A 27,475-nucleotide genomic window follows, 5' to 3' on the forward strand; every position below is an offset into this window, starting at 1 on the left:
GGCCGCTCCCAGGGGAACGCGGGCCCGCGGGCTGCTGGGGCCGGTAGTTCCCGCTCGGTGCCCGGGCCGGTAGTTCCCGCCGGGTGCCCGGCCCGGCCCGGCCGCCGCTTCCTTGTCGCGGCCGTGGGGAATCGGGACCGGCGGGCTCAGCGAGCGGGCGGCGGTGAGTGCGGCCGCGGGGCCGGGCCGGTGTGCTGCCGGCGGGGCTCGGCCTGGGCGCGCCCGGGGCGGAGGGAGCGGCGCCGGAGATGTCGCAAGCCGGGATTTCCTGGCCGTCTGTCGCCCCGAGGCGGCCGGGGATGCCGGGCTGGAGCCCCCCAGCTGCCGCAGCCCCGGGCCCCCGAGTGCGGGAGCCTCGTCCGGCGGGGCTCGGGCTCGCCCGGGGCGGCAGGAGGCTCCGGGCAGGGAGCCTGCCCAAGGCCCCGCAGCCAGCGGGCTGGAGGAGCGACGTGCACGGAAACTTGAAACTGCATGTTTTGTTTACGAGGGAAACGTCAGGATTTGTTGATTGCATTTATAAGGGGAGGTGCCCGCTGTGTGTGCAGCCATGCAGGGCTGGCTGGGGCGGCAGGGCCGAGGTGAATCTCAGCTTGTGCTGAGCAGCCCGGTCGGGGTCTCGGGCTTGCGGGTCCCGCTGGGGCTTCGTGGGGCGCGAATCCTCTGCCTGTCATCTGTGCGCTGTGCTCAGGCTTTCATGAGTGGGCTTCAAGGGGTGTCTCTTGCTCTCATAAACCTGTTTGTTTGAAGACTGAAAGAAGTTTATGTAATCAGCCTGGATATTGACTGTGAAAGAGCTTTGGAGAGCACAGACAACAGGGAGGGAAATAACTGGCTGATTCATTGGCAGTGCCTTTGGTGGCAGCAGACTGGTGCTCTTTAGTAAATGTTCAAGTTCTCTGTCCCAGCCTTTGCCAAATCCCCAGAATTTACAGATGTGAGCAAAACATTAGGAAAAAAACAACCCACTAAATCTTACATTTAAAAATGTAATTCCTCTTTTTTTTTGAAAGTTTAAGGATTTGTATTTTCCTTGCTGCTTTTCATTTTTCTGTGACAACAAAAACAGGACACATAGGCTTTCTTTTTTAAGGAAGGATTGATATCTTCTAGTTACATGACATCAAAACCTGGGGGGATCTGAACAACGTTGTGTAGAAGAAGAGTTGCTGTAAAAACACAGGAACTGATGACACTGCATCAATTGCCATGTTGTACCATATTGCTGCACTGCCTGCCTTAATTCCCTGGTATGGGAACTGCTGTGCTAAAATAGGCACCTGCCATGGAATGTTTTTCAAAGGTGAGGTGTTTTCAGGCCAGAGCACACAGACAGGGTAGGCATAGCCATTCCTGTGTCTGTTTGAAAAACAATCAATGGAATGGCTGTCTTACCTTGTGGAATCATCCAGAGATTGTGGTTGAGTTCTGTTCACTGTATAGCCTAATGCCTCTGCCCTGAAGGTGCTAGATTTTTCTACATTTAGATTTCTTTTCAGAAGTACTGCACTGTGGGTGAGGTTTGGTTATAAGTTAATTAAATTAGTGAACCCATTTCTGAGCATGTGGTTGTGTCCTTATTATGCATAAAGAAAGACTTATGAATTTTTTTACCTTCAGGTGATATGCTAAACAGGAATCTGCTGCTTGTTTCTTACAAGCATTCAAAAATGGCATCATCAGAGGAGCTTGCACTAAGCTAGGTTTACTTGATTAGATGTCATTTGTCTCTTCTTCCATGCTGCCTGGTTACTTAGCTTCTTTGGTTTTACAGGATCTTTAGAAAAGTAAAATGTCTTCCATACCGAAGATGCCATAAGAAAATTTCTGTTCTATATGAGAAAATTAGACTTCTTTATCTTCTACCTCTCCTGTTCTACATTTGACTGCTGGTTTATATTTGAAGTCTAACGAGAGTATCAAAAGTGGCCAACAATTTAATTGACATATTGGTACACATATTACATTTTTACATATACTTTTAAGAATCTCCATATAGGGCAATTGTTAGTGTCCACAATGTCACAAACTATTTCCCAGATATTGAGCAGTACTCACTTCTGCAGAGTTCTCTGTCTAAAGAGTCTGCAGATACAGAGTGGAGAAAAGATCAGTAAAAATTATTTGATTGATAGACATACAGAACATACGTTAAGAGCACTTAAACACATTTCCTTGTCTCTCATATTTCTTGAACTTTACATGAGCAAACAGTTCAGTATGTAATGGAAGGAAGGTTTGTCTGAGATTTTTGGACAGAAGTAGCTCTTAGACACTGCCTGGAATTGCTTTGGCTTTCCATGTATTTTCCTGCTAATTACAGTGTGTCAATACAGTGTGGTTGCTCTCTGGCTATGCTGACCTCCAACTCTAACCTTCCAATACCACTGATTCCTTTGGGCCATGGCTCATCTAACCCTGAACAGCTTTGGGGAACCCAAAAGATCTAACCTTATAAACAAAGAGTTTAAAGTGCTTTTTTGTGGCTTTATGCTCAAAACTGGAGTTGGATTAGCATTACAGCTGGTGCAGAGATAAACAGACAAATGCCTTTGTTGTGGTACAACACAGGATACTGAGAGACACTACAATGAGTAAAGACAAATAAGAAAGGAGGGGGAGTTAATAAACAATTGCCAGTTATGATGACTTGAGTCATACTTCGTTATATTTGGTGTTTTTATAGAAGGTTAAGCTGTAAGCATTATACAAATAAATGAGAATCTCAGCATTACTTTTATAAGCCCCGTGTTTGGGAAGCAGTAGTCACCCAAGCTAGAAACTAAGTGAACAGAAAGAGCAAAACTAATATTCTCCCTGTTTATTTTAAAATCAAACAGTATTTTGAGCAGACTTTTCCAATAAGAGTTGTTTATATGGCAAGAAGAGATCGTAAGGAATTCAGATGTTGATGGATGCATTGGGAAATACATTTATAGAAGAATCAGATGAAGACAGGTGTTTTTTAAAAACAGTAGCTAATGTAGTTTGAAATGTGCTTACTATGGAAATAGATGGACATAGTTACAATTTTGGGTGATGTACCATTTCATAAACCCTATTAGGTGGTCACAGAGAAGTACAGGAAGAACATCTTTTAGAGGCAAGGGGTAGCATGAGTGACCTAAACAGCAGCTGACATTTCATATACCTTTGGATAGTCTTCCTTGTCTTCATGCTTCTCCTATGGAAGCAAGTCTGCCATTGTTCTGTGTCCTAGATCCTAGTAAATCTAGGGTTTATGAAATGTCTCTAGATAACAGTGTTTAGGCACTGAGTCACTCACAGACTGTGTTTATTAGTTACTGTCCTCTTTGACCCTACCCAGAAATGGTTTGTTCACCTGTGGGCTTTGCCTGTTACCTGTTAGTTAGGCAACAAAAACATTCTAATCAGGAGAACAATGACTAATCAGTGCTGCTGTTTAGTGTGACATCTCATATTTTTCAGCATTGAAAGTATTATTTATAGTAATTTCACAGTAATTTGAATGCTGCAAAATAATGAATGACTAATGAGTTGATCTTATGAACTGTAGCAAACTCAAAGAACCTGTATTCATTTATACAAAAATAAGATGTTTGAGCTGTACTGATTGGACACTGAGAGAATGAAATGCAGGATATAAGGGAGTCTTAGCTGGTAAACACCCATTGCTGACCATTAATTAGTTTGCAGTTATTTTGATGAGAACACAGGTACCTAGTATAGAATTAAATTGATTTTGCAGTGTTGTGGTTTTTTCCCTTTGATAGATCTGTTTTTTCATTTCCAAAATGGAAAAGCATACCCCTGAAAAACAAGTGCTGTTTCCAAATTGTCCACAATCAAAATCATATCCAGACACACACAGAAGTTGGAAGTCCTCCATAAAGAAGCTTAAGGAAGGAAATTTTTTATATAGTATTTCTCAAAACATTTTCTAAGTGTATCAACCAAGTTTGCTTTGAGCAAAGCAGCAATTCAGACGTACCTGGCTGATAGCAGTTTTTTGCGTCCTCCGTAATCTTTCTGTGTAATTGGGATTCAAATGTGAGCAGTGTGAGGAATCTTCTGTGATAGCCCAGGGGGCTCGTGGCATGGAGAGACAGCCTGATGGAGGGGATTCTATCTGCTTAATTTGCAGATGTGCTCTGAGAACTCGATCTACTGTGGCTAACTGGCTGTGACTGGGTTGTTTCCTTTCCTCTCCTGTCTTCAGATGGCACAACAAGAAACCCACCAGTCTCCAGAAGCTTTAACTCTTTGCTGTGGAAGAAGCTCAGAGTGACAGCAGGTGCCTCTTAGGTTGTAAATATCTGCAGCATATGCTTGTTTAGGGTTGAGTTTTTTTACTCTGTTACACCTATCAACCTTGTGATCATCTTCAGAATTTTTCAGTGCTATTTTAAAATGTAATTTAAAATAAATGTTGAGTTAAAAAATAATTTCAATAGGTAGTAAAAGAAAACAGTTCTTGCTGGTTGGCATACTACTTTCCCCAGGAGTGCTCTGCTGCAAGCAGGCAATGACATTGAAACAGAGCAAAGGAAGTGACAAATGCATGCAGTTCACTGAGTGAAGGCTGACTAAAAAGTCCAGCTCAAAGTCCACTAGAGTAATTAGAAATGTCTTTTTTTCTCCTTTGGTGGCCTTCTGATCAGACCTTGAAAGACTAATAAAACTTTGCACCCTTCTGTGGCATTTTTCATCAGTTTCACAGTGCTTTTCTCCAACACCAAATAAATAATGAGAGGCTGGGAAGTCCATTGGGAACATATCCTTTCAACAGCCAGCAGTGCTGGGGCACAGAGGATAAGCCACTTGCATAACACAGCACAACAAATAAACAGAAAAACCTGGAAAACAATTTACTCTTCATAGCTCCCTGCTTTTGTTTTCCTGGCCCTACTTCACCCACTCCTGAGTTACAACATCTGCTGCACAGTATTTTAGAAATATCTCAACTCCCATTTGAAACTGCTGTGAGAATAGAAATAGAAGGAACTTGAAATGGAATTTGATTAGTAGAGCAAAGCAAACACACCAAATGTTTGCGAAAATTGTCTTGAGACACTGAATAACTGTAATGCAGATAGGATGTGGTAATGTTTTTCATCTGAAATAGGAGTGCTAAGGCAGTGCTAAGGCACTGTGCCCTGTAGCATCCATATGGGCCTTTTCTTCTGAAACAAAGATAAAAGGAAACTGTAGTGCAGAGTTGAATGCTGAAGAACTTTCCCCAAAGTTGAGGGCTTTCAGATCACATTTGTTTGTATTTTCAGTAGGGCCTAGATAATACTCAACAGCTTTTTATCTAAGTGTTCGATGTATTTTGACCCTTGTTTGGGTCTGTGGTCAAAGATCAAATATTTAAGTGAAAATCTAGTCCCCAGTTGTGTCACTTTAATATTTTACATTAATTTTATACTTTTTCTACCAGTTGACATGCCTTATCTTTAGAAATTCTTTTTCCAGTTACTTTGTGGTTGAGAAGATGGAGAAATTAAATTTTTTTGGTAACAACAGCATGTCATTTTTGGATGAGGACATGGACTGTCCAAGCTGGTCTCTGACTGTCGGTGACAAAGTGCTTTGGAAAAGCTGCAGCAAATAGCTTCAGATTAATGTATCTACATGGTAGGCAAATTATGTTGAAAACTGTCCTGGTCTTAGCAAGAAGACTTCCATCCTGAATTTAACTGGCAGAGAACCCATGTGAAAAGGAATAAATAGACTTTTCCTTCACAATTTCTATTTTAATAACATAGACAGAGCTAGTATATTTTCAGCAGATTTCTCACTGTTGTGGAAATGCTTTATTTCACTTGATTTTCTTCTTCTACAATTAATTTCTTAAAATAATATGTTGTTTGTGTCTTCTTCATCCCAAATCATTCCAAATTGCATTGAGATATTTCCAGGCTTTTCAGCATATTTTCTGCCAGTAAAACACAGTCATCTCTGAGCTGAAATGTAGCTGGCTTCCTGTGGGTTGCAGTAATGCACTCCAGCTCAGCAGGGAAAGGGAAAGCTGCCTTACTCATTTGTGTAGGGTTTGCCAGCCAGAATGCAAATGTGCTGGATACTTAGCCAGGACCCACAGGCTGAAACCTGTAAAAAAAAGGGCACAGAGAGTCCAGCATCCTACAGTCTTCAATTTTCTGTCTCATCTAAAACTGACAGTAAACAGTATTTAACTTGTGAGGGAGAGGGCTTTATTTGGAGGGCTTATCTAAAATATGTGATTGAATCCAGCTGTGCTTTGACTGTCAGATCCTCAACAATCACATTTCAGGGGGCAGTGGCTGCTGCAGTCTGGATGAAGTGTTACCCTTGCCATGGGCTTCCAGGTTATCTTTAAAGGGAGCAGTACTCTTGAAGCCATTGGAAATTCATTAAAAAAATTCTGCTCAGGTATGGCACTGGCATAATAGCACTGAAATCCAAAAGGATCAATATGCTTGCTTGCAATTAAAGCCCATGGATATATCCTTTAAAAGCTCATATGAGGTGGGCATGAGAGGCACATGTTTTTGTCCATCTAGAGGTCAGCTCTCAGGCTCAGTAATGCACTCAGGCGAGCAGATGCAGCTCCCATCCCCACAAATTGCTGATGCATTAAGTGTGTGCCCTTAAGGCCTCCTGCTGAAGGCAATGGCAAACATCCAGTTGATTTTAACAGGATTAGCTGTGTAGATCCCATTGAATTGAGAGGTGTTGGAAGGAACTTCATCTGAAAGTTTTTGTCCTTTGTAACTTTCAGTTTTTTCCTCCAGCTGGGTTGACCTGCACCTGCTTGTGGCCAGAACTTGGTGCCTCTGTGTTTGCTCCTGGAGCTCTGCCTCCCCACAGGTGGTGGTAGCAGAGAGGAGGAGGGAGAAAAGTAGGGCAGGACATTAGAGCAGGGAGGGCTTTCTTCTGCAAATGTAGGTTTGCAGATGTCTAGACAAGAAGGAGGCAGTTTTCTGCCTGCAGGAAAATGGGTAACTGCTTGACTCAAAATGTTTTATGTCTTTCTCCAGCAGGAATTCCCAGAATCACACCTTTCACCTGGCCTACTTTTAAAGCACCATCCTGGGATGTTTGTTAAGGCAGCGACCACGGTACATAGCTAACAGCAAGCATTTGTTAAGGACAGGCTCGAGTTCCAGCTTTGCCTGCCTCTTTGCACCGTGGGGGCTGATGATGTGCACTGCAGGCTCCAGCTCAGCGCGGTGGGTGTAGGAGTGCCCTGCTGGCAGCTGCTTTTGCAGCATGGAGGAGGCACAGCTTTCTGGGCCATTTGTGAGGGTGTTCCTGAGGAGGCTGCGCTTTCTGGGTTGCATAAGCAGCTGTGACAGGCTGCCAAAGGGGCAGTCCTGCATCCTTCCCTTGCTCACGCTGTCCCCTCGTATAGGCAATCGTGATCGTACAGCTGAAAGGCAGAGCAGAGAATATATCTTTGAAACAGAGTATTATATGCATTTGCTCTGTTTACTCCCAGGTTTTGTATTGGTGGTTTATTTTGGATTGGAGGTTTATTTTGTCTGCTCAAGAGATGGACTGGAGTGGTAGACCAGGAGGCGAAGAGGAAATGGAGGTGGTGGTGGCCTTTTTGGGAGCAGCCAGAACTTAGATAGACTTAAATTGATTCTGAGTGCCCTTGTCTGCTAAAATCTCATTCTTTTTGCAATGCTGCCACCTCATTCTTCATTGCTGCAACAATTTTGTTAAAAGTGTAGTTACTGTGATAGCTCTGTAGAGAAAAAAGATGCGGCATTTTCCAGTGGCAAAAGAGTATAAGATTTAAAAATAGTGTATTTATATTCAATCTGATTTTTGTAGACATAATTATAAAATCCTGATAACAGATGTACTTAGTGGATGTTTTTTCTGAATCTATGGGTGAACTATTAAAAAAACCCATTTATTAATCAGGCTTTTTTTGAAATTGAGAATGACTTCTAGGAGGGCAAATCCATATTGTGAAAATCTGACTTGAACCTATGCCAGAAGTGCTAGTGAAGTTGGTTCTTTTTCCCTGAAAAATTACATTTCATAAGATTTTATTATGTTTGTAGAGACAATTAGCTTTACTGCTCTTTCCTTAAAAAATTCATAATCTCGATTTTTCTTTTATTGCCTCTATTGTATTTTAAACAAACATAAAACACTTAAAAATGCAACATAAACCAGGAAGTTTATATTCCAGCACATTTTGTGTTAATAGAATTAATCACGGTATAATTGAAATCATGCTAATACTCACTTGACCTGCCTCTTTGATTCAATGCAGAGATTTCTGATTTGTCTTAAACTGCTTGGAAGAAGACTGTGTTTTGAGAAATAAAATTGATTTTGCACAATCTGCTAATGATCAGCAAGGCTTAATGAGTGATCGCCTCAAGAAACCTCATTAAAGTAATTTGGATGGATGAGCAGGAGTGAAATGCAAAAAGAAGAAAGCATAGTTGCTGCTTGAATGCATCACTTACTGATATTTGATTCTAAAAGTGTCCAAAGCCAGCACAAGGAAAGGATCAGATACCCTTGCTTTACTTTCCTTGACACTTCCAAGTTTGTTTGATTCCATTGGGGAAAAAAGAAGATAAGTTTTTGATTTTAGTAGTATCTATTCTTTACCAGAACAATGCAGTAATTTCATTCCTTGAAGTGTCATTGTATCAACTTCTTAAATTGTGGAGGATTCCAATCCATTACTGTATATTTTTTCATTTTTTCAGGATAGTTTAAAGGAGTCATTGCCTTGAGGCTGTGAATTGGGTGTTTGCTGAAGCCTTTTAATTTTGTAGAAACTACTGGTTGGCTCCTTAGCAAAGGTGAGAGCCTTCTGGTCAGCCTGGTTTCAGCTGTTCACCTCACAAAAGTTTTCTGTGGCTGACACAGTGTGGTGATCATTTAAGAGAGACTCTGGAATAAAGCAGGTGGGAAGCAGCAGAAAACAAAGTGGAATGAAAATGAAAAAAATACCAAAGCCTTGATGGGTTGAGATAAATTTTTGAACACCCTTCTTGTACCATCCATCCTAAGTACATGTTCAGTTTCAGGGATAGTAGATATTCCCCTCATACCATCATCTGCACTTGCTGTTATTTAGGGCCATGCTACAGCACCAGCAGTTCTGGAAAATGATTGCAAGCAGGGAACAGGTAGTTCTGGCTGCCAGTCTCTCCTCTGTTGTCTGGGAAAGTGGCTGTTTTTTTCTGACAGAACCTAGGTTTTCATTAGGACCTGGCTGGTTTTTGCTCTCTGTGAGGAGATGATTCTGTAGACCTCAATAACAGCTGTGCAAGGGAATATCTGAAGTGAAGTTTCCCACATTCTGTAGGAGTAGAAGCTGCACAGCAGAGTAAGAATTGAAATACATGATTTTTGGTACCACCTGGTCTGGGTGCTGAATCTCAGGCTGATGATCTGGTGGCTGCAGAGCATGGCTTTCACAGAGAAAGCTGCCATGCAGGTGGTTAAGGATATGATTATGCCCCCAAAATGCATATTAATTTTCTAGTTTCCTGGAGCATTTGAGAGTGAATTAATGTAAGCTTGGCTGTCAGCCCTCCACCAACTTGTTTTTAAATCATTTATATTCCTGGTGATTCGTTTTTTTAATCTGTTATTGGGAATAGTATTTGTTTTCTCTTCCTTATGGGAATGTTTTTAAGTTTATTTTGTGTGTTTGTAAGGGAGCTGGAGATCCTAGAACCAGACTTAAAAGAAGAACAAAGTTATTAACTTTTTATTGATTAGATATATACATTTTTTCTTTTACAATAGCCTTACAAATCACAGCAATATTTCAGGTAATGATTTTAATAACCATAATGAGGAATAGAAGGCACTGCTTGCCTCTCAAAGCCCTGTAATAGACATAAACAACTTTAAGAGTCTGCTGAGTTATATTCTGCTTTGTCAGTCCTCAGAGAGATTAATAGGGGTTGGATTTTGTAAAACATTAGAAAACTTAAACTTTAGATCGTGTGGGTGTGCATGTATTTTGATATCTTCAGAACATTAGTCTTCCTTGGAAGCAGGCAATGCAACAAAATTAGAGCTTTATGAGAGAAGTCATGCTTTATTTTCTTTCTGGTCTCCAAACAATTATTTTTCAATCTTGTTTAACTTCAATATCAGGTTGGCAGCCTTTCCTTAGTATTATTTAAGTTTTACTAAAGAATTAAGCTTTCTTTCCCAAAATCCACCTCTTAGTGTTATGGTAAATCAGGAGAGGAGAAAGAGGAGCACATGTAAATCAAGCATTTTGTGTATAATGCGTTCCTTGATCAGGTTTATGTGTGCAAACTGGTTCTATTAGTGTGGACCTATGTGTATGAAAAATGAGTGATATGGTGAGTGTTTAGCGTCATGCAGCTGTTAAAATGCATTTACACAGATTTTTTGAGTTAGGAGCAAGGTTAACTTCAGCATGCTTTACCAAGAGCTGTTCAGGACCCGCAGAGTCTGGTTAAGTGATGAAGGTGGGCTGCAAAGCTGTTGCTGTGTGACTGGAGAGTGGAGCTCCCTTCCTTCAGCTCTCAGCATTTGTTCCCTTCTCAAGAGTGATCTCACGTTCCTACATGGCTGTCTGGCTCCAGCATGCTCTCCCTGTCCTGTGTCCTGCCTCAGCATACACACACACACACAGAGATGTGTGTCGTTGTCATTTAACGTGTGGTCCAAAATCTGAGTTTATGGCTTTGATGGTACAGTGAGCAGTGCACCTGAAGGTGATGGACTCAGTCCAAAATTTGAATGTACAGCTGTGTCCTGGTTGTTAAATACAACATGCTGTTTGTGTCACTGTTTCTGCAAAGAAGGCAGCATTTGAAAGACTGAACAACTTAAGGGAGTGAACAGCCAAGAAGACCTGGCTCTTCTCTGGCCCATGTTACACAAGGTCATAAATTTCAAGCATAAATGATCACATTTTCTCCTTTTATACTTAAAATTTCTATGTCCATGTGAATTTTGGGAGAAATGTTGAGTAAAGTTCCACTGACAAGATAGAACTACACAAGGAGAGAAGAAAAAAGTATACTTTCTAGTGCCCATCTATGTGTACTAGGGACTTTTCTGTTGATTTGTTGTCTGCCTCCAGGTATATATAGCTCTTTTCTTTCTATTGCAGGAGCAGCCTACAAAACCAGATATACCTACTGGACTCTCAAGGTGTGGATGATCATGGGAGAACAACTGTTAAAGAGCAGCATCCTTGATCAATTTATTAATAGCCATGAGCAGTCATATGAGGAGTTTCTAAATACATTCACATATCTTTTGAAAGGTTTGTAATTTCCCAAATCTCCTGTTAGATACCACAGACAGAAGGAAAGATAAAAAGACAAGCAGTGCTATTTACTCACCTGCTTTGTGACTTTAGGCAAATCCTTGTGATGCTTTTGTTTTTGCTCTCAGCAGTGGGAACCCTAAGAACAGCTTTCTACAGATTGTTTCCCAGGCTGCTGTGTCTCTACAGGTGGTTAGCCATTTATGCTTGCTTTGGGGAGGAGAGGGGAACATGCACTGTCTGGAAGGATAGATGTTTCCTAAGTACATCTTGCATTGTTTTGCTTGAGAAGTCTCCATAAAAGAAGAGCCTAAGGAAAGTACTTAATAGTGTGAGATGGCCTGAGATTAGGAGTGTGCAGTTTGGGTACTTTTAGAGCTTTACTGACACTAGATGACTGTGCTGTGCCTGTGGGTGTGCCGGCTAAAAAGTGATCGCATTCTGTGATGGAACAGTTACCTGGAGGGATGTGGATATTGTCTAAATTGATTTCAGCAAGGCTTTCAACACTGTCCTTCACAACATCCTTGTAGGCAAACTCAGGAATGTGAGCTGGATTAATGGACAGTGAGGTGGGTTCTCAACCCTCATTTGGCTGAGTGGCAAATCCCTGAGGGTCATGATCAGCTCACAGGGTCTGGTTGGGGCCCTGTCACTGGTGGTGTCTCCCAGGGTTCAATGCTGGGCCCAGTCTGGTTTACCTAATTCATCAATGACTTGGAGGAAGGGGCAGAGGCCTCCTCAGCAAGTTCCTGCAGACACAAAGCCAGGAGCAGTGGCCCATACCCCAGAGAGCTGTGCAACCCTTCAGAAGGGCCTGGACAGGCTGGAGAGAAGGGCAGAGAGGGACCTTCTGAAACTGAACAAAGGCAGGTGCAGGTCCTGCTCCTGGGGAGGAACAACCCCCTGCAGCAGCACAGGCTGGGGGCTGAGCTCTTGGAAAGCAGCTCTGTGGAGAAGGACCTGGGGGTCCTGGTGGAACACAAGCTGTCCATGAGCAGCAGTGGCCAAGGAGGCCAATGGGATCCTGGGGTGCATTTGGAGCAGCATTGCCAGCAGGCCGAGGGAAACGATCCTGCTCCTCTGCTCAGCCCTGGTGAGGCACATCTGGAGTGCTGTGTCCAGTTCTGGGCTCCTCAGGACAAGAGAGACTTGGAACTCCTGAAGCAGGTCCAGCAGAGAGCTACAGAGATTATTGAGGAGCTGGAGCATATCAGTTAGGAGGAAAGGCTGAGGCAGTCTGGCCTGTTCAGCCTCAAGAAGAGATGAATGAGAGGGGACCTTATCAATGTCTGTAGGTGTGTGACAGGAGGGTGTCAGAGGATGGAGCCAGGCCTTTCTCAGTGGCACCAAGCAATAGGAAAAGAGGCAATGGGTAGAAACTGATGCACAGAAGTTCCACCTGAACATGTGGAAGAACATTTTTGCTTTGCAGGTGACTGAGCACTGGAAGAGATGCCCAGAGAGGGTGTGGAGTCTCCCTCAGTGGACATTCTCAAGATCTCTCTGGATACAATCCTGTGCAAGGTGCTCTGGGATGACCCTGCTTTGGAAGGGAGGTTGGACCAGGTGACCTACTGGTCACCTGGTTAGACCTACTGACCTACCAGGTGACCTTCCAACCCGGCCCATCCTGTGCCAAGCTAACAGGTAACTTGCATGAAGGTGCAGCAGAGGACATCAGATTCATGATTAGGCTGAAAAGATCTCATGCTCTGCAGGTGAAATAAAAAGTGGAGCTTAACCTTGGTTTGAGCATTGCTGAGATACAGAATTCCAATTCTGTAGCTCAGGTTCACATTTTTTAACCATGTTCAGACAGGTGCCATAAAAATAAGTGCAAGCTACATGTTACTCACAGTTCTCTTTACCACTGCTTTGCACTTGAAGTGATGTCCTCATACTATTGCAGAAGCACTGTATTTTTCAATTACAGCATGTGGCATGCCCCATTGATTGGTACTCAGAAGTCTGTCCTGTCCTTATCCTTCAGGCAGAACTAAGTGCCAGTCACAAGCATTGAGCAGGAAACCAGTGGGGGAGCTGAAGCTACCACAGGAATAATCTTGTGGCAACTTTCTGTTTCTCCTACCTATAAAATATAGAAGAGAAAGGAGACACTGGGAGATGAGATAAGAGGATTGAAAATCCGGTTCTGGTCTTCTTATGTATGATTGATTCACTGGGGATAGCTCCTATCATAGAAGCATGCTGCATATCATGATGCTACTTGCAAAAAGCCTCAGCATGTATTTCAGTCACTTGCACTGTCACTGTAGGCATTTGCCACTAAAATCATATAAAAGGTAGAGCTTTACCTGAATCAAATGCTTAGAAATGCATGTTCTTATGATGGTATGAACTGAACAGCTCAACTTGTTTTCCTCCCACTTTCATTTTCCTTTAAAAGTACCCAACATGCTGGTTTGCATTATAAACTAGTGACCTGCAAAAATTCTACTTAAAGCATAAAACATACATTGTCATCTGATAGATTTTTGTCTGTCATAACATTGGAAACAGAAAACAAAACTAATTGGATCCCATTGATTTCACAGAGTAACATATTTACAGAAGGTGATTTTCACTTGTGCATGAATTTATCCTAGGTATGCGGTTGGCATTGCAAGGATATTTTCATCTGAAGTTTCTATGTTATTCTTGAAAGCATCTCATAAGAATCTGATGCCCTAGTGATTTTTAAATTTTCATTCATATGTTAAATTTACACACAGTTAAGCTGTAAAGAATATACCTTGAGTAGAAGGACCCAAACATCCTTGGCTGTTCTAGCCTAGCTAAAAAGAACTTTTGAGGCTATAAATAGCCTGGAGTGACTCCCTGTGAACACATTAGGACCTTCTGCTTTGAGTATAGTTTCATTCTTATAAATGTGGGAAACAGGATTAATGAACTTTTACATTCCTGACTTCAATTTGGCTTTTTGAGAATTGCTTATATCCTAATCAAGAAAATCACATTTTTAGAATGTTGTCTTTTTATTGTATCTGAATGTAAGATATTACCTTTGATTACTTCTCTTCTTCCTTCTGCTATTTGGAAAGATACTCTCTTAGTTCACATAGAACAAGGTCTGGAGTCTTTCTAAATTCTGTGTAATTGGTTTCATGATGTGTGTTTGGTTTAACTAGCACAGAGATATGTTATAACTTAGCTGGACCATAAAACTACATGTTTGATATGGAAGTTTAATCTTCCAGATTTTAGTATTCCTAAAAATCCCAGTGGCTCTGTTTTTTAAAATGTGTTTGGTGCAGTGAGAAAATGAAAGTTTATAGACTAATTGACAAGTAAATCCTACAGTAAGACTATTTATCCACATCTACAAATCTGATGGAAAATGGATAAACATATGTAAATATATTTTTGAAACCCTGACCTCAGCCTATAAAACATACTGCTCCAACAGAACATGACCTATATAGCTTAAATAAATAAAATTTTAAAATTATAGGAGTACTTCCTCCATAAGTAGATTTTTTTTAAAACCTTTTTTATTGGTTCTGTAATGGATGGGCATTTGAGGGCTAGGTCAAGATTCTAGTTAAGTCACTTTATTTTTCCTATTTAGAGCATCCAAAGTGTGTTTTTTGTCACAGGGATAATATTAACAAGATGAATATACGGGCAAAAGTGCTGGTGAACCCATGGGAATGTAATTTAGTAAATTAGAGCACGAGTCCAGGAAGATGAAATCTTTCATACTCACTGTAAAGCTTTGCAGTTGCAGGAGCCTCAGAAGAGCTGAATTTACAAAGGAGTGGATGATACAGATTTCTGCAGATGTGGTCAATGAGTGATGTGTTCAAAGCTACACACGTTCTAGAAAAACTTTGGGCAAAGTCTCATGGAAATCCATCCAACTCCACTTTTGAAAAAATTGCCACAGAGGAGAAAAGCCTCTTTCAAATCTTAGGGAGAGTGTTTGAAATCTGGTGCAAAGCTTTGATGCTCACAATCAGAAGGCAGCATCTGCTCATATTTTAAAACTCAGAGGAAGAATGGGAAATTCACTGGAGCATAAAATAATCTCATTTGACCTTGTACAAAAAATACAGAAAAAAGCCCCCAAATGGTCCAAGCTTCAACATTTTCATATAGATTTTAAATTAACTCCTCTCCCACTTCTAAAAACACAGGATTAGGGGTCATCCAGCTGGATAGGAAAATGCTGCCATGAACAAAATTCTTACCCAAATCCAAGTTAAGATTTGCATTTTTTCCATGGTTCTGGGCATTTGACCACTAGGATTAAATTAATTTCATTCCTGCTGATAATTGTGCTGTATTTCATACACCTCCCACTGCCTGTGTGTTGAAGCCCAGGGAACTTGATTAGACCCATCTAAGCAAGCCACAGCTTGGATTGAAACTTCTTAGCCCTGGTGCTGTTGTTTTGATGCTTCTGTGCTGAACAAACTGTCAAGTGGAGGAAGTTTGGAAGCTACTGATCACTTCTGTGCTTACAGGTGGCATGCCAGGGCCATATTCTGTGTTGTGCTCAGATTAATTTAATTCCCCTGTGAAAGCTGGGCAAGATACTCAGTTCACAGTCCATTTGACTGTGGCTGTCTGCTTCCTTTTTACATTAACCACATTTAGGAAAAACAACAGCTTTAAACTTCCCATGTAAGTGTCAGTGGGGGCACTTTACAAATGTCAGTCTTCACAGCAGAAAGCATAGCAGAGAACTATATGAGAAGTGACAGTGAATGCACTTTTATTTTAAAAATGGACCAGTAGGACAATGCTAATCCCAAGAGAAATTTCAACCTATGAGTAGATTTGCCAATAAAAGCAACTAGACAGTTCAGTAAAACGAATTAAATTAATCTGTCATCCCCAGGGAACTTAAACAGGGCATGAAATAGGGAAACAGTGTCAATTCAGAGCTTTTTATTGATGTGTTGTGCTGGATCATTTGATAGAATTGGCTGGGAGACAAAATTTGCAGTTTTCTATTGATCATAAATTCAGTAGCTATCTCTGTGCAGCCTTTATTCAATATAGTATAAAACCAAATACAATACAGAGCCTCTAAATGTAGAAAAAATACTAGACATAGAAATGCAAATGTAATAGATTATTTTTAAAATAATAATAACTGATTTGTTTTATGAATATTTGTTGTCCTGGTATTTGCTCTGAAAGATACTTCATCTCAATTGTATGGACAGAAAAAAATAGGCTCAAAGAAGGGAGGTGACTTGTGCATTTGCACAGTAACTCAGTGGCAGCACCAGATAAGTACAGGGGCACTCAGACTCCTGGAAACTTGAACAGCTCTTGAACAGTAGTGCTGCCCTAATAGCAATTCTTTGTTTTCTGTGGTGCCTTTATTACTAAAGAATTTCTGAAGAGTATTTCAGATTTAAAAAAAAATAAATATTTTCATTCTCTTGCATAACTGAGATTTTTTAGAACACAGAAAGGGAAATATTTAATAATTTTGCTGTTGATACTTTGGTAGAGGTTCTGTCCTGTAGTGGCATATTGGCAGTGATTGAATTCTGGTAATATGAAAAGCACTAACAGAGTGAATTCTGCTGTACCTCATCACCTTCTCTAGAAAGGCATCAAAGTGCAGTAAATGCAGCTGTTGGCTTAGTTTCATGTATTGCAGTGAGCTGAGGAAGCTTATGTGGAAACATGTGGAAATGACACAAAGCAAATAATGTCAGAGATCAGAGCTCTGTATGAGTGACTCAACAAGACAATCAGAAGTCGAGTGACCTCACTTCCAATTTAGTGCTGAACTCTTTGTAGAATTGGGTACTTTTCAGTGTTCAGTATAAAATTAAATAGAAGTGCCTAATTTCAAGAAAGTAGGCTTTTCCCTTAAAGAAATAAGTCAGGCCTTTTAGGGATGCCTTATTGTTGTGATAATAATATCCAAATTCCAGCATTTTCAAAACTCTTGGGCCTTCTGACATTTTATTTTGTTCCCACCTGCTGTCATCTTTTTTTATATTATTTGTTAAGAAATGAATACTTTGTGTGAAAATGTCAGATGCTTTTAATTATATACAATTTGCTTGTTTCTTTCAGCGCTTACCTATTCGCCTATTAGTGCTGAATTCTTCTAGGATGCAAGCACACTGAAAGACTTCAAGATTGATCCTGCCCTGATTTATTGGTACATCACATTCTTTTAAAAGTACATTCTTTAAAAGTACATCACTGTTCTTTTAAAGCGCTCCCAACATATGTATTTAATGTAGTTTCCTTGTGCTGAGGAGATCTTTAAACAAATTTGCAGTTTCTTTGACTGTAAAAAAAAAAACAACCAAAAAGCCTAAGTATTTAAGAAATAAACTTCAAAGGTTCAAAGTATGGCTTAGTATAACCCAAATTCAGAAAGAAGTCGGGAGTTCTTGTACATCTCTTGAAACAAATAGGATTTTGCTTGTACAAGCTACTGAAATGGTGTAGCGCACATTTGCCTTGTTATTTAACTGACAGCATTAGTATCCAAATGGAGAAGGTATCCAGCAACAACACTGCTGAGCTGTGAAAGAATCATATGAATTTTTAAATGATCAGATGGGGTGAATGAGGAATAAACAGGAAATACTGCCCTTTTTCTAACACTGAGACTATCAAAAGCACAACAGAGACATATATATTGATACAGATAAACACTACATAAAACCAGAACACATATGTTCCATTAAGTATAAAGGGAGAGATACTGATACAATAAAAAAACAGCTAAATTTTTGCAAATTAGGAGCTCAGTTGGTTTTAGAGAAGTATTGCTGTACATTAAGCTAGAGCAGGTCTGTGAGAGCAGCTGAAAATATACTTGATAGTAGCAGTCATTCATCTTTCCCCTGAAGGAACACGTAAAAAAGTCCTTTCCTGACTTACTTTTAAACATACTACAATAAGTATCCAAAAATGGCAGTCAAAAGTAACTATCAGGACTGAAGAGTTTACCCTTTTAGGTTAGAGTTAGTCCCACTGAAATTACTTGTCCCAGTCCATGGAATAGTTATTATCCTAGCTGAGGAAATAATACAGTGGAATTTCCTTAAGAAATGGGTAAATTGAAATTAAAAAATAAAGCCCATATTACTGATTATAGTAAAACCTGACCTTTTCTGAAGGAGGAAGAAAAAAAGTCTAGACAATACTTTATGCTGACTGTTTGTCATTTAATCAGGATAAGATCAAAGATGTTAGGGGAAAAGGCTGCACCAGCTGAATTTTTGTGTTACAAATATTAATTTGCTCACTGAGGTAAATGTTTTAGGCAAGGTCTTTGCTGTAAAGGAGTTTTGCTTGCTCAGTACTACTGTGAGATCACTGCCATTGAAATTAGTGCAGATTTTGATAGAGTGAGATTGGAATGGACCTTACATGAGCTCAGATAGTAATGGGATGGACACTGCAGATGCTGAGTGTGAGCAGATGTGGCACAATATCTGTAAAACATCCACTGCCTTTTTGGGTGGCATCAGGAGGCTAAGCCCTTAGACTCCTAAAGGAACACTACATGATGATGTTTAGGTGCCTGAATTACACCTGAATTGCTCTTAATTTTAGACAGGCATGTAGGACTCAAGTACTGAAATCCTCCAGCTACATGCAATATGGGATAATTCTTCTGTTGAAAGGTCAGTCAAAGTGCATTGATATACAGCAATTTATACATAAAAATACATGGAAACAGAAAGGTATCTGGTTAACATAAATCAGAATGGCTTTTTTAGGCTAAGTAACTTTAAAACACTATGTTCTGTTCCCAGCAGGACAATATACAAACACAGGAAGGCTACAGATTTTGGTATGGTTACTGTGTTATAGGGTTACTGCAGAAAATGTGGGAGCTGCTTTGATTGAGTTAACAAAAGTTAAGAAAAGGTTCTAAAGTTATCTTCTCAGCAAACTGGATTTTTAGCCTTGAAATTTCTTATTTTCCTCTTGCAGCTTGTAATTTAGGGTAAACGAATGCAGTGCTGCACAATGGTTTACATAGTTACAAATAGTTAAATACAGGTAGTTCTAGAGTGTGTTACCACCTTGTGAACATGTCAAAATGGTGTTTTGTGGAAACATTTCGGTGACAGCCTTTTTTTCTTGTTTTAAAATGTTTGCTGATGGTGTGTTTGAAGAATGGAGAAAGTGAATGAACATGACATTTGTATTTCTTATCTCTGCTCAAGGCAGTTATTATAGTACTGTGAGTAAAATTGGGTTTTTTGTTTTTTTGCTCAGGAGTCCTGCAGAAAGTCACTGTAATATTTGAATTCCAGGTTTTCCATCAAAGCATAACTTAGAAGAGATTTAAGGAATTCATAGGCCTTCTGCTGGCCCTCAGTCCAGGATTTGAGGACAAAAAAGTAAATTGGAACTAAAATAGTACCTTTCCTGTATGAGTATTTTTTGTTGTTGTTTTGTTGTTGCTGTTTTATAGCTGAAGGGGCCTGTTTTTAAATCTCAACAAGTTTTTGTTTTTGAAATTAATTAATCCAATTGAAAAAAGTGGGAAGTACCTGTTAGTTTGAATTGTTTTGTCCAGTGTATTCTGTGGTGTGTTATTGATTGTTCTGCCTGGTCTGGCTTTGAAATGCTTCAGACCATGAGAATTTTATCATTCTTCTGGGGCTACTATGTCATCTGAGAGATTTCACTGACAGTAAGTTTTTCCTGATAATACAGGTAGCTCTCTTCTCTGGTTCTGTGATAAGTGACTCCATTATTCTTTGAAATATGTGGGTAATCACTAGACATTCTCAAAAAATTCCTGTCCAGATTGGAAGACAAAGAGAATTGTAGGCAATATAGAGGATAGATAGCAGGAGAGAAAAAAATTTATCAAGTTGGATATCCTTTTTGATTGAAACATGTTTCTGAAGTCTGCACCATACTCATAGTGACACACAATTATGATGGATACAGCTCTTGAGAGACTGAGATGTACTTTTCTAGAGATCTAAGTTGGCTTGTTATTTCATTTTTAAGATACTGACAGTGAAATTACTAAAAAGTGAGACAGAATCTGTCTGCAGAATAAATATGTGAATCTTTATATAATTTCAACTTTCTGCCTCTGCTACATTTTGTTGTGTTTGTATCCCTTATTTTTGATTTTTATCACATATTGTGAAGGCCAGTGTTCTGCAACAGGATCTTGGCAGGTTGAGAGCTGTGACTGTGAATAATGAGTCAATTATCACTTAGTCAGGGGTAAGGCAGTGATCCTCTTGCTGGCTTGAATGCCATCCTTCCTTCTTCCCCTTCTCTTCAAAAAGTAAGAACAGAAATGGTTGAAATTCAGAACACTATCAAAGAAATACACCTGTGATGCTTGTCTTCAGATTGTAGTTTTTTTAACTTCAAAACAACTTCTGTGTGTTTTTTTAAATAATTTTTTTAAAGTTCATTACAGTTAGTGCTTCAGAGGGGCCAGTTATGTGGTGCATGCACTGGGAGGCTGTAGGTGTCAAGAGTTGCTTTGGGCAGCTGAAGTTGGCTTTTACTGGTCCTGAGGGACTGTGCTCCAGGCTGGCAACATAATGTTTAAATCACCTGTCCCCCTTTAATTTATATGGCATGGCCTCATTATGCACATGGTTGCATAGTAGATTCTCTGTCCACAGAATTGCATTTAACAGCTGCTTTGGCTTGCTTAGACATTTTAATTCTGAATTTTTCTTCACAAGCAGTCATGGATGTAGTATCACATTGCAGTGCTGAATGTTTCATCAAATGTATGGTTTAATATTCTCTTACCCAATAACTTTGCAATGGTCTTAACCAGGAAAAGGTTTCTGTCAAAAGTTTATGACTGATCTCTTAGGAAAAGGGATAGTGCTTCTAAGCTGTAGGCTGGGGTTGGTAAATGGCACATAAATACTCTGAATGCACTTGATTTCTTACTAGCGCATTTAATCTTTCTAGCTTTTTAGCTGTGACAATATCTCAGGTGTCCAGAAAATATATAACCTGATAAAATAAATTTGTCAGCTCATATGTGTGCCTAATTATAACTGCCCAACTATGTGTCATAGGTCTTTTGATGCTAAAAGTGGTATTATTTTCTCTGGAGAACTCAGAACCTATATTTTTGAGAAGGATGATCTGATTTATAGCCCAGAAGAATGACCACAGTGGTATGCAAGAAAAGCATGGGCTAGTGCAGGAATGTCATGTTTACTCAGAGTCTGTTGGCTCTATGAATTATGCTTCTGATCTTTCCAGTGATGATTTCTTTTGTCTCTCTGTTGGTCTGGTGAGAAAAGTGTATGGCTTCCAGAATCTTTTTATCACTTCTCATACAGAAGTGCTCCTGATGTGCAGAGGAAGGACCCTGGGTTGCTCCTCAGGCCCTGCTGGTACTCTGCTGATCTGCAGATGTTCAGCTGCATTATTTGCCAGTACACATTTGCCCCAAAATACATTAATATTCTTTTGTGGCTTGTCAGTCTTTAAGATAAAACTGGCAAGTTCTTAGGATAAAACAGGAAGCCTGTCCTCTTTTACTGCTAAAGTAAAAAAAGAAGGAAGTTTTTTGAGCTAGCCATCTAGTTTTTGCTGTAAAGTAAGGTGAGAGTAAAATTATCTTCAAATAGTGGGTGACCATTTTACCAGTTAAGAGTTTAAAATGGAGTTTCACGTCTAATACTGCTTCATTTCCAAGGCTTTAAAAGAGAATGTGTTGGAAAACATGATGGCTCGTATGTACTGCTGTATCCAAATACTGTTTTAGGAAAGTTCTTGCAAAAGAAGCAGGGAGAAGCAAGATGTTACAGAGACCTGGGATTTAGGAATCATTCACGGGATCCATCTGTTATTTCAATAAACACTGAAACCTGTTTACTAGGTTGCTCTGGTGTGGTTTGCTTTGTATGAACCCTGACTCTTGTAAGTGTGGACTTCAGGTTATGCCCAGGCTGCCAGCCCTTAGTGCATGTCACAGTAACTGCAGCACAGAGCTGTCCCAGGGGATTAATAATTCTTTGCTGTATGGTTCAATGTAGCAACCCCAAAGGCATCATTAAAACTCTCCACAAGAGTTACTTCAATGCTTATAATACATAATTATGCTTTAGAAATGCAGTGCAGTGTTTTTATTGTTGCAAAGTAAATTTTTCAAACTAAACCCAAAAAGCTTAATTAAATGAGCATTTATTTTTCATTAGGAGCATGTGGTGTGAAGTTAATTTTAATTGATTGACCTATAACTGCTCCTTATTTGATAATGGTACTTTTAAAATAAAAAATGCTGCATTTTTATTTTGGCTATGATTACTTTATTTTTTGCCAGGTTGAAGGCAAAAAACCCCAGCTATTCAGTGTGGGTTTGGAAATTCATACTTCCATGCACATAGTAGTCAGCTTCTAGATGCAGTAAGGTGTAACCTTACTGTCTTGCTTTTTGGGGTATTTATATTCTTGGTTGATTTTATGAAGTTTTCTGTATCTTGCATAAGCTTTTGTGATAATGAATTCTTCAGTATTGGACTCTCTGCAATTGAAGTTCAAACTGCATATTCAGTTTTATGGTAAAGTCTGGTAAGGTTTTATGCTGAAGTTTTATTTTATATTTTAAATACATGGAAGCTTTCATGAGAGGAAAAATGAATGTGTAAAAAAGTCACTATTAAATGTAATTAAACACATACTTTTCTTTTTCTTGTATAATGCATTGTGTTATCTGATCTGGTGTGATTCTGCTTGCAGAGAAAGAGGAAAAGACAATTCTGGAAAGTAAAGTGGACTCCTTAAGAAAAAAATGTTCTATTTCTGAATTACCAAACAGAAATAAACAGGATGGCTCACCTGAAAGAAGCAAAGAAATGTGGGTGTCATTTCCACCACGGATGCCAAATGAGAATGAGGTAATGAGTTAACATTTGTCCATGTGGACAAGCACCACATTTAAACAGATGAAAATATGGAGGGATACACTGTCCAAATGTTAGAGGCTAGTGGCATTTATCCTATGTGAGGCAAATATTTAAAATACTACATAAGTGCTAAATGCTTAGAGAGGCACCTGCAGAGATCGTGTTTGGCAGTGGCATTTGCCCTGCTGAAGAGCTGCCATAATCTGACTAACAAATAAGGCACCCTGCAATGAGCTAAGTAATGCTTTCACTGGAGACTGCAGCTTGTGGTAGAGGCTGGCAAAAAGGAAAAAAAAAATCCTGAGAGTGTCGATGCCACCAGCATGGACAGATTCATTTTGTTTCTTGTAGATTTTAGGAAGTACAGAGTTCTGTGTTCCTGAAACTATGTTACTGCCTGAAGTAAACAGTAGGCAGGCCAGGGGCATTTTTGATCTTCTGAAACATAAGGGATTAGGGATTTAATGTGTAGGGACAAGAAAACAACAGACATCATCTGGAAGGAAGGGAGATGGGAATCGGAGTCAACTTGTTAAGAACTTCTGCCTTCCTGCCTGAATAACAAATAATTAGGCTGTGATCTAGTCTGTAAAAATCTCAAAATTGCCCTTCATTAAATTTTATTAAAAAAGAAGTAGCAGGTCCTTTTGTGTCTGTTGAGTAACACACTAAAGTGCTTTCAAATGATGGGCCTGCCAGGCCTCAGAGTAGAAGCTGCCACTTTCCTCCTTGCTAGGACACGTCTTTGAAGTAGAATCAAGCAGGGCTTTTAAAACAATGATGTTCTGTCAGTTGATTGTGTAATAATAATGCCAATATTTTTTTGCGATTTTTTACATAAGAAGTATTGGTTCCTCATTGGTATAATTTGTCCCTGTGTCTCTTACTTTAGCCACATTGAATTGTCTTTCTGCCACATAAAGCAGTGTACAACTTATGTTATCCTTTATGCAATGGAACTTCCATAAACCTTTATGTATGTTTTTGTTTCTAAAAAAGAAAAAGGTTCAGACATGCCTGCACATTTTTGTCACATTAGCAGTTTAAGAAACAAATACAAAAATAGTAGAATGCAGCAGAAAAAATGCAATGTAGTAGCAGGAAGAGGCCGTAGTACATTAAGTTGACCGCTGTAACCTTTAAGCCTGCCCTGGGAAAGGAAAATGGGGAAAACAGTGCTATTGAAAACAGTGCTACTGTTCAAAATGCTGCTTTTTAGGCATGCTATGAATTGCTTGCACTGTCGTTCCATTTGATTCAGTCTGGTCCCATGTAGGTTTCCAGAGAATTACCTGTACCTGTTCTATTTTCAGGAGCATTCCATTCACTTTTTAAAAGTTTTTATATACAACATTTATAAAGCTGAGTAGTGTGTTCTAGGGGAGCCTTCTTGTTCAAGGTGACCTGCAGTGGTGCGTTCCAACCTTACCTATTCTGTGATTCTGTAAACTGTGTATAAATCAGTAGGAGCTTTGTGATTTTGATTCTGTTTCATGCATGTAAGTATTTCTGCCTATCTATCTACAGGCAGTGATGAGTGAGTGCTCAACAGCTGGTGTCTCTGTTGGAAATGATCTCAGTCTGTCTGAAAAAGTGAAGGTGAGGTTTTCTTCAAAATGGGGATTATGAGCAGAACATGACTGATTTTTCATGTATTAATTTACAAATTACTTGCAATTTGCTGATGTATTTCCCATCTGTGGGAAAGAAGAATGAGACCAGTCCATATTTTTTTCTGATCTTAGTGAGTATGTACTTTTAAAGTGTAAAGGTTATGTAAGTCTTGAGACTTTTCAAACCAGGTTGAAAAAAAAATATCTGAGAGCATCTTTAATTACTTCATGGAAACAGAGAAGCAAATCCAGGGCATGTAGTCAATCCTCCATGGTAACACTCTTTGCAGATAGGGTGGCAAAAACCTTTCATTCTCACCCTGTGCATCTATTCAGAGTGGTACCTGAAATGAGAAATGTCTTGTCTTTGGGTATGTTTTAAATAGTTTAGATTGTTCAAGGGACATTAGCCTGAGAAAACAGTAGAGTAAAGCCCCAGGTGAAATACTAGAAATGTAATAATTCTTAGGGGTTTTTTTTTTCCTAATCAATTTACCATTAGTGTGAAAACAGAAGGATCAAGCTCTAGTTTGCCTACAGCATGTATTCTCTTTGTGTCATATGAAATGAGCTTGCAAAATTGCATAGTAACTTATGCATCATTTTCCTCTGATAATATTTTACTTCTCCATCTTCCCACTAAGTTCCTGAGAAACTTACTGTACAGCTTGAGCTTCCTTTCCATCACTTATGTGGCAATTTGGCAGTAAATCTTTGACTATACCTAAAACTACTTCCTTTGGGTTACACATTTCGAAGAAAACTCATATGCTTTCTTGGAAAAACACAGGGGAAAAGGGAGAAGATGAAGTAGACAATTTAATGCATTTTTGCTTTGGTCTAGATTGTACTATAAGGAATAAAATTGATACATTTTTATCTGTTTTCCAATTTGGGTTTTCATGGCAGGTGGACAAGTACTTACACTTGGAAGATGTAGACACAGATGAAGAGACATGCAGTGGTAGGTTTCGCCCCTTCGTATTCACCATTGTTTTCTGTCTTCGAATGCAAGTGTGTGAACATTGATTAAAGAACTGCTTCTCCCCTAAAAGAGATGATCTTGCTCAGTTCTTCTATTGCTAGAAAATTCCCCACATTGCCCCAGTTCCCCAAACTGAGGTATGAATTTCCCCACTCTAAGAGGTAATGAAATAATAAATTAAGAGGAATATTTATTGTACTTTGTCCTGGTGCAGTTTAATTTTTTTTCCAAGCTTTTCTAGAAGTGCAGAGTGCTTCTTGTTAGCAAAATCTCTCCATATTCATGCATTTCTATTGTGTATTGAAATTACAGTCATTACAAAAGTTTTTTTTGTAAAGTAATGTGGGTGCTAAGAGACAGTGCTGTAAAGTGGAAATATTTAATGAAAATGCTGTCCCTACCTATTAAAACAATATCATCCTGGGCTTAAAATAGATTAGACTAATTCTGAATTTTTAAAGAATTAGTGAACTTCTTTAAAAATTCCAATTAGGAGCATTTTGAGTTGCGTTGAACTCTTCTGTATGTTTATAACAATTTTAACTCTCCCACCTCCAAAAAGTAAATGGAATGCTAATGTCTATAGTTAGTTGTCTATCATAGGTCCTTCTTTGGTCTTTGCAGACAGAAGTGACAACCTTTTATTGTTGAAATTAATTTTCCTCATCTATGCCTGTGACTGTACAAGGAAACCAGGCCACACAGATTAAGGGATTTGCCTGAGGTCACAGACAGAAGCTGCAGGGCTTTGATGCTTGGTTTCTTAGCTATTGCCACTTGATTGATCTCTCCACTCTTACAGTGAAGTTTTGATTAGTCTTTCCTTTCTGTGTGTCCTGAATTCCTGTGAAGTCTGAGGGCTTAGAGACTTCCAGTATCTCACAAGAAAATAATAAACCAATGTAAGTCAGGTTTACAGCAAATATTCTTTCTCCAACCTTTCAGAAAGGAGGGAGTAAAACAGCAGTCCCAGATCAGGTACAAATGTCAAAGACTTTTTTTGAGTGCAATGTTCATATGTGCCCATTTTCCCTTTGTAGAGCATTGTTCTATGTTTATGTCTTAAATTCTGGCATTATCTATTAAAAAGGCCCTGGAGTTTACTGGTGGAAGCACAAACCCATGTTTCACTTGTGTTATAATGAAAAGAGAAATGCCTGTAGCCAGTTCATTAAAGTATTGTTAGATATTCATTGTTCCAAACAGGCCACAAAGTGGTTGATGAGAATTAAGCCCAATGCTACGATACCAAGCAGAACGTGAGGAAGAACAGTTCTGCTGAAACTTAATGCATTCAGTACTGTGACAGACCTTGTCTCTCTCCATCTTTTGGGTCATTTCTGTGTATTTGTGTGTGTCCAAGGGTAAATGTTTATCACATACATGTGGAAAACCCTGGTAAAACACATTTCATTTCAGGCAGATTGCCTCAGTGAAGATTGAGACTGTATCAACAATGCTCACTAATATTAGGTTTTTAGATTGTATTTTACAGCATTGAAACTCTACCTAGTCAGAAATTAATTGTTCCTTCTAAATGCTGCAAGGAAAGTGAACAACATCCAAATTTATACCTGGGGAATCCTGGTCTTTGAAGATAGTTGTTGAGTCGGGCTAAAAAATTTCTCCTTGACTCCTAAGTGCAGAAAATAACACTTATGGTTTGATAGCTGTCTTACACGTCAAAATCCACTCAATAGCTTCATAGTAAGAGAGGTAAAATCTTAGTCCTGTAGAA

The 27,475-nt window shown here is 39.5% G+C and overlaps 1 protein-coding gene across 1 annotated transcript in view; it reads left to right on the forward strand.

Annotated features, from left to right (window-relative positions):
- Nucleotides 1–88: 88 nt before the first annotated feature.
- The window catches only part of IFTAP (intraflagellar transport associated protein), a 39,897-nt gene continuing 12,510 nt past the window's right edge, over nt 89–27,475 (forward strand). The window contains 6 exon segments of the mRNA XM_059475240.1: nt 89–163; nt 4,199–4,273; nt 11,105–11,260; nt 22,973–23,130; nt 24,667–24,738; nt 25,662–25,716. Coding sequence (XP_059331223.1) covers nt 11,152–11,260; nt 22,973–23,130; nt 24,667–24,738; nt 25,662–25,716 — 394 coding nt within the window. The 5' untranslated portion in view covers nt 89–163; nt 4,199–4,273; nt 11,105–11,151.

Source organism: Ammospiza nelsoni, chromosome 6, assembly GCF_027579445.1.
Source record: "Ammospiza nelsoni isolate bAmmNel1 chromosome 6, bAmmNel1.pri, whole genome shotgun sequence".
Lineage (NCBI taxonomy): Eukaryota > Metazoa > Chordata > Aves > Passeriformes > Passerellidae > Ammospiza > Ammospiza nelsoni.